This window comes from Ctenopharyngodon idella, chromosome 1 (genome assembly GCF_019924925.1).
Source record: "Ctenopharyngodon idella isolate HZGC_01 chromosome 1, HZGC01, whole genome shotgun sequence".
NCBI classification, from domain to species: domain Eukaryota; kingdom Metazoa; phylum Chordata; class Actinopteri; order Cypriniformes; family Xenocyprididae; genus Ctenopharyngodon; species Ctenopharyngodon idella.
Genome location: NC_067220.1, coordinates 33,876,305 through 33,890,582, shown reverse-complemented (window position 1 = coordinate 33,890,582; position 14,278 = coordinate 33,876,305). Strand labels below are relative to the sequence as shown.

The following is a 14,278-nucleotide window of genomic DNA, read 5'->3' as shown; positions in this document are numbered from 1 at the left end:
CATTGATTCTTAATACTGTGTGGTTACCTGGATGATCTACGGCTGTTTGTTTGTTTTGTGATGGTTGTTCATGAGTCCCTTGTTTGTTCTGAGCAGTTAAACTGAGCTCTGTTCTTCAAACAGGATGCAGATGTCCAAAGTTTTCTTATTTTGTTTAAATATCAATTTTCTTCATTTAGTACTGCCCTTTGGAAGCAACAGAAGATACTTACATGTTTCCCAGAGACAAATTGAGTACAATTTACCTTGATCTTCACATTCAAAAAGTTTTCACCCCCCGGCTCTTAATGCATCGTGTTTCCTTCTGGAGCATCAGTGAATGTTTGAACCTTTTTTAATAGTTGTGTTTGAGTCCCTCAGTTGTCCTCAGTGTGAAAGGATGGATCTCAAAATCATACAGTCACTGCTGGAAAGGGTTCAAATATGCAAAAAAAATGCTTGAAATCTTAAGAATCTGCAGGACCAGGAGGATTTTTCTGAAGAACATTGGGCAGTTTAACTGCTCAGAACAAACCAGGGACTCATGAACAACATCACAAAACAAAAAAACAGTCGTAGATCATCCAGGTAACCACACACAGTATTAAGAATCAAGGGTTCGCAAACTTTTGAATGGGGTCATTTTAATAAATTCAGCTATTTTTTTGTCTTGTGAATTATATGTAAACATCTTTTATGTAAAATATCTTACTCAGGACAGCAATAAATAAAAAATAACATGCATTTTGTATTGTCTCTTATTTTGTTAAAATTTTTCACATTTTCACAGATTCTGCAAGTGGTTCACATACTTTCAAGTGGCACTGTACATGTTCAAATAAAGTATTGACAAAAAAGTTTCATAAAATGATAAGCCTCACATTTCAGCCTTTAAACCTTTTTGTAAACATTTTAAATTATTATAGGTATTTTATCAGCTCCATGAACAATACTAGATACCTTATTATTAAATTTTTTTATTTTTATTTTTTTACATTTTTATTTTCCATCAACGGGTTAAAAGTTGCAGCAGCGCATAAAAAATTGGTTTTTGATTTTCACACACACACACACACACACACACTTGTATATGTGGTTTACGAGGACTCTCCATAGACGTTTTTATACTGTACAAACTGTATATTCTATCCCCCTACACTACCCCTACCCCTAAACCTACCCATCACAGAAAACTGTCTGCATTTTTTGAATGTCAGAAAACACCGTTTAGTATTTTTTTTAAGCCATTCGGTTTACGAGGACACAGGAAGTGTCCTCATAAACCATGTCATTATACACATTTAAAACGCAGACAGGCCGAATAAAAATATAAATCCAGTTTCTGTCAGTAGGTGGCGCTTATAGAACAGCAGAAATAGAGCTGTTTCCATACTGTAAACAAAGCTTTTCGAAACCAACGTTGCATGATGCGCCTTGCTAATTTTACTTAATTTTTCTTACTTACTTTTTTCCAAATCCTGGTAATCAAATAGATTTTTTAATGATGATTAAAATATTAAACTGTAATAGTAGTCAAACCGTTAACCGGAACCCTCAAACTAGAGTAAGCTAAATCTTTGGGGGGGTTGGGAAACACTCTAGACAAGGAAATATGAGACAGCGGTAAAACTAATATGCTTAATTTCACTTTAAAGAAGCTTCCCTGAAATATTTAGAAAGCGTTTAATATAGAGCTATATGGCTTAAAATGTTCAAGTGATTTCCATTGTTAACGGGAAGATTTATCATATGCCCTAACACCTATTTCATGACAGGGGGAACAACCGTTAAAAAAAATAAAAAAAATAAAAATAAAAATATTGCCCTTGTGAGGACAAAAATTGTGCAGTTTTATAAATAAAGTGTCTGTCACTTGTTAATAGTAGTTCTTTGTGTGAAAGGAATCTTTTATTTTCACACATGATATTAATTTTTATTAGCCTAATCTTTTATTTTATTGATCTTTTACCAGACTTCTCAGTGGCACAAGAAAACAGCGAGTCATGATAAATGTGTAAAAATGTCTATACACAAAATCGTTTGAGTGAATAATTCAACATACTCGTTTAGGATGATCTCACATGGCCGACGTGGATTCACAAATCAGTGAGTGAATCTTTTTGGTGAACCGATTCAAAATATTCGAATCACTGCGATCAAAATCTCACCTCTAGATGACGCTAGTTACTGATGAGTGGAGCGAGAGCGCGAGTCGGTTGACATTGTAATACAGCGACTCACGTGTCCTACAGATCACCTGTGTTTGCGTGTGTAAAATTATCTTTGTTTATTTTGGATTATAATATGTGTATCTTAGCAAGTATTAGTGAAGCACGTGCACTTAGCGGATGAAAACGCGGTGGAAATACTAGCGATATCAGGATCAGTTGACATTTTGTGACGTTCGAGATGGAGAGTATGACTGAACTCATACATTTATTTGCTATTTGATACAAATAACATTAAGACAATGTTTTGAATTTAGTTTAAAATTGCCTGATCGCTCCTCAAACTTTCAATCACAGCCTCTTTATCTTCTCTATATGTTTATAGGCCGATCAAAGCAATGTAAAAGCCTCTGCTTATCCAAATGTTGATTTTTTTTTTAGTCTACAGCTGCTGGATTTGAATTGATAACACAAAGTAAGTAAATATATCTCGCAAAATTGAAGAAAGCTGTATTTTTCTGGATCATTAACAGCCTTACCTTTTGTTTTGAAGTTTCTAAATGTATTTTAGACTGAAGTTGATGGCAGCATGTGGAATTATCAGCATCCTGACTTTGCATTATTCCTACTTGGTGAACTTCAGAAGCAGCAGCAGGGAAGCATCTTCTGTGACACACTTCTGCAGACGGAGGGTAAGGGCAGAGATCTTCTGTGTTGGAGATTGTAAACTCATTGTCATTGGAAAAAGCTGTCAACTTTATTACATGCATATTGAAAAACAAATCATATGAAGATCTGATGTGATGATTTCCAGTCAGTAAATGTTGACAGAGACCATAGAAATGAATATCTACTGTCATAAATGGAAGATTATTTTGCTTGTTTTAAGGAAAAACTCACTTAATTTTGATGTATTTTTCTGAAAACAAGACAATAATTTTTTACTTGTCTAGAAAATGCTTCTTGATTTAAGAGGTTTTAGATATTTGGACTAGAAACAAGACAAAAACTCTAGTAAGAGTTAAGTAAGTAAGAGTTAAGAGAAGTAAGAAAAGAATTTTTTGCAGTGTAGACTTCAGTTTCCTGTATTGTGGTACTTGAAAAATAACTTTTCCTATGCTTTGACATTTAGATTTATTCATTTCGCAGACGCTTTTATCCAAAGTGACTACAATTGATTCATCCTAGAGAGGCAATAAATACGAGAAGAGATCAGATTAGCTTGTGTTTGCTAATTTCGCTTACAAACAGGAAAGTGTATTTTTAAGGATTAACCACCTGCTACAACATGAAAACAGATGCCACAGCGATAGAAAGTCAAACCGGCAATGAAATTCTGTGATCTTCGGTAATTTACTCAGTGTAAGGCTCAGAACAAAGTCGACAGATGCTTTACTTCTTAAAACAAGATTAGTTCATTATGCTGTTAAATTATTCCCGCATTCTCCACCAATTTCTGGAGAAAAAAAAAAACTTTATTGGTACAGGTTAACTCTGTTGGTTAACTGGTAATACAAAGTTTCAGACATCGTTCACAACAGTACAAGCTAAGAAATTGTGAGAGAAGAAAAAATAGTCAAGATATTTTTTCAGAAAGATGCTCGCTGAAGAGATTAGTTTTCAGCTGGTTCGTTGAATATTGTCAGGGATTCGGCTGTCCGGATAGGATTGAGAAGATTATTTCACCAGCAAGTAACAGTGAAATGAAAACGATCCTTTTCCTATAATCTAAAATCACTTTTCAATTGTTCAGGTGTGTGTGTTCCAGCTCACAGTTGTGTGTTAGCTGCTCTAAGCCCCATCTTCTCAAGAATCTTTTCCACGTCCCCTGCTCCACAAGCAGGGCAGAACAGGCTTCTGAGCCTTGAGGCTGTAGGATCTCATGCACTTCTGAAGCTAGTTGGATTCCTGTACACAGGGGAAATGGAAATCGAGAGTCAGAGCGAACATGAGGAAATAATGGTTGCTGCCCACAGACTTGGACTTAGAAACCTTTTTGAAAAAAAGAGAGTGTGGGTGGACAGAGGAGTTGTGGATGTTGGGAGACGCTGGAAAGAGACTGGTGTACAGACAGAAGACAACATGAAGAGCCAGGAAAGTGAAATTGTGTCTGAGCCTTTGAAGATACAGAGCACTGTATCTTCATTGCAACCTTCTGGCTTGTTGGAGCCTGATTTGCCACCATCGCAGCTGTTTGATGAAGCTAATCCAACTAGAGGTTTTAATTTGATCAGTAACGTCACTGTTCCTTCCCTCGCTGACATGACAGAAGCATCGGTATCGAACCATCGTAAAACAAAGGCTAAGAAAAGGTGGAAAATGGCAAAGAGAGAAAGCCAGTTAAAAAAATTAACTAATCAACAAACCCAGATAAAGCTTCTTAATGCTGAAGGGACCAAATCAAACCAAATTGGAGTGGTGGAAAGGAGTAAGACTGTTTCAGGGAAAGACTTCCAGAAGCTTTTAGAGGCAGATAATGGACAAAAAAACACCACTGCTGAACAGAAAGAGGCCAAATTGGATCAGCTTAAAGTAAAGATAAAACTGAGGAGAATGAGTGGAGCTTTCTGGGAGAGTAACCTCCTTGTTTCCGTCCAAGGTGAGAGTGAGACGAAGCCAGAAGAAGTGAAAGAGTGTGGACCTCGAACTCAAGTAAGGGTTTATATTCAAAATCACTGTGCTATATTTGTTACATAACCATGCTTTATTTGGTTAAATATATTACAGTAGTATATGTATAAAATTATAGAGACTCACTTTTCTACAGCAGAATTTCCTTTAAATATATTCCTCTATGTTCTTTTTATAATCTTATTTTTACTTTATATCTGACTAAAGAGCTTCCCATCTAGTGTACTTCGTGGTCAAAGTCTTGAAACTCTCACCCCACCGACGGACCTGCCTGTTTCACCCTCTAATTCCTCCACGCATGCCTCTTCAGATAAATGTCTTCATACTCCACATCACATTTCTGTCTCTTCCCCTTTGGATATACCAACATTATCTTCCAGCCCTCCCCAAGCAGACGAATCTGATGAACATATTGCAATGCTCTTGGAGGATATGTTCATGATGGGTTTAAACATCCTGCCGTTGGTGCCATTAGACAGAAATCTGAATGAGCAAGACCAACTAGGTCCTCTTCAGGAACAAAAAGGTGGGCAAATGGGCGCTGAGGCTTCTACTCAAGGTGCTTGTCTTTTTGTGCAAAGTTGTGAACCAGAGCAAAGGGAATCTGATGTTAGCAAGACAGCAGCTCTAGTTGGGTCTCCAGGACAAAGAGGTAAAGGTAAAGTATAATCTTGGAATGTCTTTGGTTCTTGTTACTTTGCATGTGTGCATGCATTTTTTGTGTTTTGTTTTTTTTTATCCCTGACTTTACTAATTGTTTTTTCAGACCACAATCAGGCAAGATCCAATACATTCAAGCTCCTGACTCAGTTACCTGAACAGGACCACTTGAACGAAGTTCAGAATCTGGCAACTGTGTCAAGAAACTCTACCCCCTCACTTACAGAAGGCTCGATTTTAACCCCAAAAGCCACAGCTGACCCACACTCTGTTGTAGAAGGTGAAATGCCAAGCCTTCTTATGACCAGCATACCTGATGACACTCCAGAATTCAAACTACAAAAATGCCTTTCCCCTCTTGAATCAGAAAAAGGAGACAGTGATGTTCCATCAAAACCATCACACAGGCAGGACTCAGAAGCACAAAACTTTCCCTTGTGGTTTTCTGAATCACCACTGATATTGGACTTCCCTCTAAGATCAATGATTGATTCTTCCTGCCCACATCCACAGTGTGACCTCGACGCCTGCCAGAATCGATCATGCCCTGACCTTGCAGAAATGCAAGAATTAAAGACTTCCTTTTCACACAATGATTTAGTCGGTGGGAGTAGCTCAAACATCGTTCAGCCTGATGTGAGCGATGCTAGTGAGCATCCTAAGCAGAGAAAGACGAGAAAACAGAGGCGTACAGCTCAAAAGTCAAAAGTGAAAGGGGACACAAAGTGTCAAAACCTAGAAAATGAGGATCAAGTTCAACCGAGGATATCCGAGTGTGATGAGCCTCATTGTGGAAACATTAAGCCATCAAATTCTGACACATATGGAGTCAGTACTCGAATTACCAGAAGAGTAGCTGCAGGTATGAAGAGAAGACGAGAAATTTCTTCACCTCTCAGTAAGATGCCGACATTGAACACTGCCAGTAAACAATATGAACATGTAGATGTTTTACCTAAACCAACACGCACTGGTGTTGTAAAATGTCGTCGTGGCAGACCACCTAAATCCAAAACATCTCCTGTAGATCCCCTGTGTAACAACGCAAAGAAATTGCCCACTTCAGTCCAAGATGATTGTGAAGTGGAAAAAACTAAGACAGACAATGAGATTGAACAGGGTAATAAGCAAGAACCAAATACACAGGAGGAGAAAGAAATGGAAGAAATAGATGTCAACAGCAATTTTACACAGTCGACGCCAAATTCTCACTTCAAGTATGCTGGCCAGATGAAGGGACCAAGTATTCTTGATCAGATTTTCCATCAGGCTCTTCCACCTGTTGGAAGTCCCGCATGTAAGAGTTCACTGAATATTGATCAGCAGCTAACATCAAGCCTGCGAAACATGTCTTTTAGCCTTCAAAAATTCCAAGGAGGGAAAAGTGAAGACGTTAATAGTAAATTAGTTATGAATAGCAGTGAACAGATCAATAAGGGCATTTGTGGAGAGAAAAAAAAGGCAGAGACATCTATGCTGATAAAAGGAAAGGAAGACGTGGAGTTATCTGACAATCAATCGAGGTCACTGTTGTCATGTGGAGACATGCCAGATAACGTGAAATGTTCAGATAAAGATGGAGATTTTTCAATGGAGGAGAACTCAACTAGATCAGCCACTGTTTTACAGAATAGTGATTTAGAAAATGAGATGGGAACAGACATTCAGGATGACACAACTGAGATTTATGTCCTGTTAACATCTGAGGAGGACATAACGAAGGACATGATGACATCTGTTGAGGATACTGATGATGCTGATCATGATTTGTCACCCACAAAGGCAGACTCTGTTGTTGCCACCAATGAACTGATAGTGATTGAGGGAAAAGAAATGAATTTCTGTTTGAATCTTGATAGTGCACATGCAGAACATCTCAGAGATGAACAAAACTCTGAAGCTACAGATTCTAATGAGTGTTCAGTTGAGATGACATCAGATAGTGAAAATGTTGACACCCAGGATATTGGCTGGGTGGCCGATTGTATGGAGAACAATGAAAAAGAGGATTTAGGTAGGAACGAAGAGGATCAGATGATCGAAGAAAATATGGCGGGAGAAGAAACTGAAGTTCTGAGAGCACATGAATTTGTAGAGGAGAATGCTCTGCTTGATTTGAATGAGGGATGTTGGGAAACCACCAGTGGGTTGGATGATGATGGTATTGATGTGGAGGAGGCCCAATACAGTGGTGAGATGATCGATGAACAGATCCTTCTGGTGGAAGAGGAATTGAGTCAAGGACACGTTGCAAGTTCTAAGATTGCAGATGATCCATCAAAAGGAGGTAAAATTGCAAAATTTAGAATTATAATTCAAAATGTTTGTACATTGTTAGTAATAATCAATATTCCTGATCCTGCTGTTTTGTCCTCATAGCTTGTCCTCAAGAAATAAGCACAGATGCTCCTTCTGAAGGTTCAAACTTTAACAGCCCCAATGTGTGCAGTGAAGATGTCTCAATGGTTCTGTCTGTTGGGGCCGATTCAGAATCAAAAGAGGACTGCCACTTAGATGAAGAAGATATTGAAGTAGATGTTCTAGGGGAGTCTGTAGAAGAGTTTCCATTAGGGCTTTTGGCAGCTAGACAGGCCGTCACTCTGTCCATTGAGGATCTTTTGGACCAAGAGGATGAATTGGATACCACTGAAGAAGAGGAGGTAGATGTCACTGGAGAAGAGACAGAGTAAAATTTTATGTTCATGTTAAGCATACATCTTTCACAATTTTATGTCAATAGCAGATGTTTGAAAGTTCTCAAAACCCAAAGTTTAATATATCAAATGGTGAGAATTCCCTTTTTTGTCAGTTTGATGTTACTAAAGTGAATTGGCCTATCAATTTATTTTTGATTGTCTCACATGTATAGTTACATACAAAATGATGCATATAATTATAAATAAATTTATATATTAAATAAGTTCATATCACACTTTTGGATGTGTGCTTAATTATTTGATATATAACTATTTGGTATAATTATTGGGGTCTGATTTTATTCTGGTAACTTATCCTTTGATGTTATATTAAATTTTTGATAAGAAATAAGTGTAAAATATAACGTTAAAGAATAAAATATAGCAATCTACATTTCCTAAGGTAAAAGAACCTCAAAATATCAGGCAATTAAAAAAAAAAAGTGATAATAAATATACTTTTTTTTTTTTAGTTGTGCTGCTTAGCTTTAAAACATTTTATCAGTTAGAAACTTTTTTTGTGAGTGTGATTTCTTTAAAAAATATTTTTAAATATCTGTATCTAATAGCTGGAAGTCATCGGAATTGGTAAAAAGATGCAAGAACACTGGTAATAGCTAATAAAAGTGAAGTTTAGTTTTATTTATGTAGCACATTTAGTAACGGCAAGGCCGTCAAAAATATTACACAAGCAAGTGAAAGTATAAAATACAGTTAAACGAGCGTAAATTCATTTACAACAGCAACTAAGTGTTTTGAATAGAAAACTTTATTGTCAGCGGAAGTGACAATTACAACCCTGGATAGAGAGGATCCACGTGGGTACTTCCTCCGGTCAAGCACACACACTGAAGGTTAAGCAGCCTGTCAGAACTCTTTGTTGAACGGGACCCACGCGCTGTCCGGTGGGTTTTGAGCGAGGGTGAACGGAAAGGTCATTTGCAGAGATGGATCCCATGAAAGCGCAGCAGCTCGCCGCGGAGCTGGAGGTTGAAATGATGGCTGATATGTATAACCGGTATGAAGCTCTTCTGGTTTGTATGTGTAACAGCATGCTTTCTGTCAGATTACTGACGTTTTCGATATCTAACGTTTGAAAAATATGGACTTGTGTAGTAGATTACGCAACTATTGAATAATATATTGTAGATGCAGTGTTGTAGCCTAGGCAGGGTCCAGGGAATACGTTTTATAGTTTCATTGTTAGATCTTATTTAGACACCAGGCCTTGTTTGAGAACGCAACGCATACGTGGATCGTTTAAAGCACGATCAAACTTAATACTTGCTGCAATAACCCGTAATATAATGTAACCTGCAGTAATGTTATTCAGTACGCCAGCCTGTACTGCGGTCGTCGGAGTTCATGTCGCTTTTGCAGTAACAGTTTTAATGCATTCAGGTATTAATTAGGTTCACAGTCTTCCTAATCTTTTATCTGTCATATCAGTAATGTACAATACAAGGATGTACTTTTAACTCGCAAACGGTTTACAGATCATTATATATATATATATATATATTTTTTTTTTATATAATGTGTGTGCATACAACTCGAATGATCTTTTCTGACCACAGTCAGAGCAGTTAGATCAATATTGTTGCCTGCATAAATGACAGAAGCCAAAAAGTATAAGAATTTTTTAAAAAAGTATATGAAAATGTATGCCCTTTACGTAAACATTGATATTTGAATTGATTCAAATAGACTGTTTTTGCAATTAACGTTTTTGTATTACAATTAAAGTAGGTCATTTTTTGTGTATATGTTGAAGGGCAAGCACTTAAAGGGTTAGTTTACCCAAAAATTACATTTGTCAATTACTCACCCTCATGTTGTTCCACACCCGTAAGAACTTCGTTCATCTTAGGAACACAAATTAAGATATTTTTGATGAAATCAAAGAGGGGTTTTTTTTTTTATTATTATTATGCCCAATAGTAGGCATTAAGCAACGTAATTACCGTCATTCAATGTCCAGAAAAGTACTAAAGACATTGTTAAAATAGTCAATGTGACTACAGTGGTTCAACCTTAATGTTATGAAGTGACAAGAATACTTTTTGTGCGCAAAAACAAAAATAACGACTTTATTCAACAATTTCTTCTCTACTGTCAGACTTGTACGCAGTTGATGCAGTGAACACAGTTCAGCGCTTCCATGTTTACATCAGAACGCCGGCTCATTATAAAATTTTTCCATGCATTGCATTCATTCCTGTTATGTACTGTATGTAGTAGGGCTGCGACTAATGATTTTTATGATAATTATCTGTCAGTTATTATTTCTCTCTCTCTCTCCACGCACGCACACACACACACATACACATATATATATATATATATATATATATATATATATAAATGATAAATGAAAAATGAAAAACAAAAGCACAGATTAAATGTTAACGGATAAGAGGTACATTCACTTATATAAACAAAGTAATTATATTTACACTCCATTACAATATTTCCTTAATAGTTACCGCTCTTATAAAAAATACATATAGCTTTTTAAGCCTACACTAAACACTGCAAAATATATGTTAGTCAGAATTATAGCAGCTGACTGTGTTTTCCACTAATTTTCAGATGCATTTTGTCCTTAGAAATGCGTTATTCACTACTGTAAACTTACATGACTGGCTATTTTCCAAATGTTTCCACAGACATGATTAATCGATAATTAAGTTTATTGTCAATTATTATTCTTAGTAAGTATTATTGATTTAATCGATTAGTTGTAGCAACCCTAGTATAGCATCTCTCTACAAAAAAATGGGATGAGTTAATGAAGATTATATGTACCTAAATCAGTCGTAAAGGTGAATATTTCTATGTTTAATTGATATAATACTTTATGTAACCAAATGGCTATGACAGGGGTGTCAGACTGCTCCTGGAGAGCCATAGTCCTACAGAGTTTAGTTTCAGCCCTGCTTCAATACACATACCTGTATAGTTTTCAAATAAGCCTGAAGGATCCGGTGCATTCAATTAAGGTTGAAGCTAAACTCTGAAGGGCTGTGGCCCTCCAGGAACTGAGTTTTGCACCCCTGGGCCCAGTTGTTCAAAAAATTTAATCTGGATCAGAATTATCTAGATTAGGAAATCCCATGTTTAGCTATCCAGGATAAGGTAATCCATTTTACTTTAGTGCTGTTTTTTCAACAGATTCATCTCTGATGATTGTGCCAGTGTAGTTTATGTACAGTGATTAAAAAAAAAAAAAAAATGGTGCCTAAATCTTTTTACTGAAAGGCTTCATAGGTAGCTTAATGTCTACTTCTAATTTATTACTTCAGTGGTTAAACTAATCATGAGCAAAATAAACATATAAATGTGTATACATTACATGATACAAATGTTGTATTTTTTGGCCAGTTTTAAAGTTTTATTACATTTTTGTACCTGAAATCCACCCTACAGCTGGGATCAGGATAATCCAGATTTTTTTGGATCAAAGGTATCCCAATCCTACAAAAAAAGTTTTGAACAACACAAACTGACAATTTGATTCAGATTTAAAAAAAAAAAAAAAAAAAGATTGGATTTTATGATCTAATCTGATTTCAGAATCCTTTTTTTCTTTTGAACTAACCATTTTTCAAGATTTGACCCAATCTGATTACTTTTGAACAACTGAGTCTTGGTCTGTCATCTCATCTCTCCTGTTCTTTTCCCTCCTGCAGAATGACCAGCGCGTGTCACAGGAAGTGTGTTCCACCTCATTACAAGGAAGCAGAACTTTCAAAAGGGGAAGCTGTGTGTTTGGACCGCTGTGTCGCCAAGTACTTGGACTTGCATGAGAGACTTGGCCGTAAACTCACTGAGCTTTCCGTTCAGGATGAGGAGGTGATGAGGAAGGCTGCTGCGGGCACTGGTTAAACCTGATATGGACTCCAAGGGTGGGGCTGAAGGCCTTGGATGGGGTTTGTGGGCACTTTGGACATCCATTATGGAGAAATCAGGCAGCGTGGACACGCATATAAATATTATAACATGAATATGAACAATATTGTGACAAATATTGATTCACTGTTAGACATGCCAAAAGGTTCAGACTTTTGGATGGACTTGGGATACAGTTTGTCCCAGGAGTTGTGAATAGTTTGTTGGCATGAACATTATTGACATCACAGGAATTAAACGTTATCTGGTTGGGGAGATTTGTGGAGTGTTGTGAAATCGTGTCCTTGTGAAATTGTTAGTGATCTTTTTTTTTATGTTGACACTGGTCATTGTAATTTCTTACATTCTCTGAGTCATTTTACAAAATGTACCTTTATTGTGTAACAAAATTAAAATGTTTACCAGTCTGTTTTTATCTTCTGACCCATTATTTAAAATTGTCAAAAGAAAAAAAAAAAGAAAGAAAAACAGAAAAAAAAAGTAACCCTGTGGTTACTTGATGGTTGAGATTGTTTTTTTCTTTTTAAGTTTTAAGAGGATTCATTTAGTCTTTGCTCCCTAGAGACAGTTTTAGTGTGCTGACAGCATGTTAACACTAACTGCTGGACTGTCAGTAAGCTAAAAAGTCTTTTCAGGGAGATGTCACTGAATTCATCGTCTTTAAGCACCACTTATCTAACAAATCTTCAGTTTTCAATGAGACATTTCCTGTTAATTTTTGGAGTTTGGCAGATATGGGCTTCATCTGAAATTGCATACTTCCCTTCTATATACAGTCATGTGACAAAGAAAGTACACCCTTTTTAATTCTTCGGTCTTACGATTCAGGACAATAAAAACGCGTCATGATTGTCACGTGACACACCGCGGCCACACTGTATGACAGATGTATCGCTTTTCTCACCATGTCATCAACTATCTGACATTCCGATTCTCAAATATGTGCAAGTGAGTGTTTTGTCATTTAAAAACCTACATCATGATCTTGATCTTAATCTATAACACGTGAGGGGCGCCGCGCCTTGTTTGTTTGCGCTTTAGTTCAGAGAGTCCTGTCAGTCGGATTTATAGGCTACAGCACGTGAATTCATCCATTTGTACCGAAATACATGTGGCCGGTGAACTGGGAGAAGAATAGAGTGAGCTTTATAGTTACTTACACAATGTGTATCTGATATGAATAAACGTCGGCAAATTATAGGCTATTTGAATGGATTGTTATTGCTGCTTCCATAGACATCAGTGTATATTTCATTGGCTGTTGCGTCGCGACACGTGACACCACAGGAGATAGAGTCGGCCGACAGCTCCAGATATTTAGCATTCTAGATATTTGTTTGGCGTCATTGAGGTGTCGGCGACGCGTGGGCGAGCCTCTTTGATGCGTAGTTGAGTAGTTCACACATAAAGAATGGCGAGTGCCGATCACTCGCTGATTTTCCCCCCGATCACAGCCCGACCTGTCGGCGAGCTCGTTAACTTGCAAATCGGGCTTAAAATCCTGTAGTGTAAACTTGCCATAACAGGTCTTAAAATTAGGTAAATGCAACCTCATGAACAACAACACATGGAATACATATTATTACACCATGTCATTATTTAACAAAAATAAAGCCCAAATGGAGAAGCCATGTGTGACAAACTAAATACACCCCATGATTTAAATAATTTAATTGTAACCTTTAGCAGCAATAACTTGGAAGTAATCGTTTTCTATATGACTTTATCAGTCGCTCACATCGTTTTGGAGGAATTTTGGCCCACTCTTCTGCTTCAGTTGAGGTTTGCGGGCATCTGTTTATGCACAGCTTTCTCAAAGGATTAGTTCACTTTAAAATGAAAATTAACCCAAGCTTTACCCTCAAGCCATCCTGTATATGACATGTGTATATGACTTTCTTCTTTCTGATGAACACAATCGGAGAAATATTAATAAATATCCTGACGCATTCCAAGCTTTATAATGGCAGTGAGCGGGATCAACTAGTGAGCTGAAGAAAGTGCTTCCATCCACATCCATCCATCATAAACGTGTACTTCACACGGCTCCAGGGGGTTAATAAAGGCCTTCTGAAGCGAAAATCCATATTTAACAAATTATAAAGTAAAATATCTAGCTTTCGCCAGACCGCCTTCCGTATTCAAATTACGGAAAAAGCTTAACAATGCCAGTTCCATTTTTTCCGTTTTTTACATAAACGCATTGCTTCACTTCAGAAGGCCTTTATTAAC

The 14,278-nt window shown here is 37.0% G+C and overlaps 1 protein-coding gene across 6 annotated transcripts; it reads left to right on the top strand.

Moving 5' to 3' along the window:
* Positions 1 to 1,308: 1,308 nt before the first annotated feature.
* timm10 (translocase of inner mitochondrial membrane 10 homolog (yeast)) lies at positions 1,309 to 12,461 on the top strand. 6 transcript variants are annotated; one of them, XR_007931174.1, is made up of 9 exons: positions 1,817 to 2,395; positions 2,533 to 2,622; positions 2,701 to 2,839; positions 4,747 to 4,799; positions 4,986 to 5,436; positions 5,545 to 7,725; positions 7,818 to 8,098; positions 8,898 to 9,152; positions 11,827 to 12,461. XR_007931174.1 is itself a non-coding variant. In XM_051902089.1 (7 exons), the coding sequence occupies exons 3-7, from the start codon at positions 2,737 to 2,739 to the stop codon at positions 8,126 to 8,128; spliced, it is 3,945 nt and encodes a 1,314-aa protein (XP_051758049.1). In that variant the 5' UTR covers positions 1,309 to 2,395; positions 2,533 to 2,622; positions 2,701 to 2,736; the 3' UTR covers positions 8,129 to 8,370. The 6 variants fall into 6 exon arrangements, 2 of the variants coding, with proteins under 2 accessions (XP_051758049.1, XP_051758061.1); XR_007931173.1 differs by having other exon boundaries at positions 3,901 to 4,799; positions 4,986 to 5,430; XR_007931170.1 differs by having other exon boundaries at positions 3,901 to 4,799.
* Positions 12,462 to 14,278: the final 1,817 nt, after the last annotated feature.

What these genes read in the sequence shown, in the direction of transcription:
- timm10 (XM_051902089.1), top strand. Translation starts at nt 2,737, where the DNA reads ATGTGGAATTATCAGCATCCTGACTTTGCATTATTCCTACTTGGTGAA. An exon ending in CACACTTCTGCAGACGGAGG is followed by an intron (nt 2,840 to 3,900) that starts GTAAGGGCAGAG and finishes TCAATTGTTCAG; the next exon opens with GTGTGTGTGTTCCAGCTCAC. An exon ending in AGATGATCCATCAAAAGGAG is followed by an intron (nt 7,726 to 7,817) that starts GTAAAATTGCAA and finishes TTGTCCTCATAG; the next exon opens with CTTGTCCTCAAGAAATAAGC.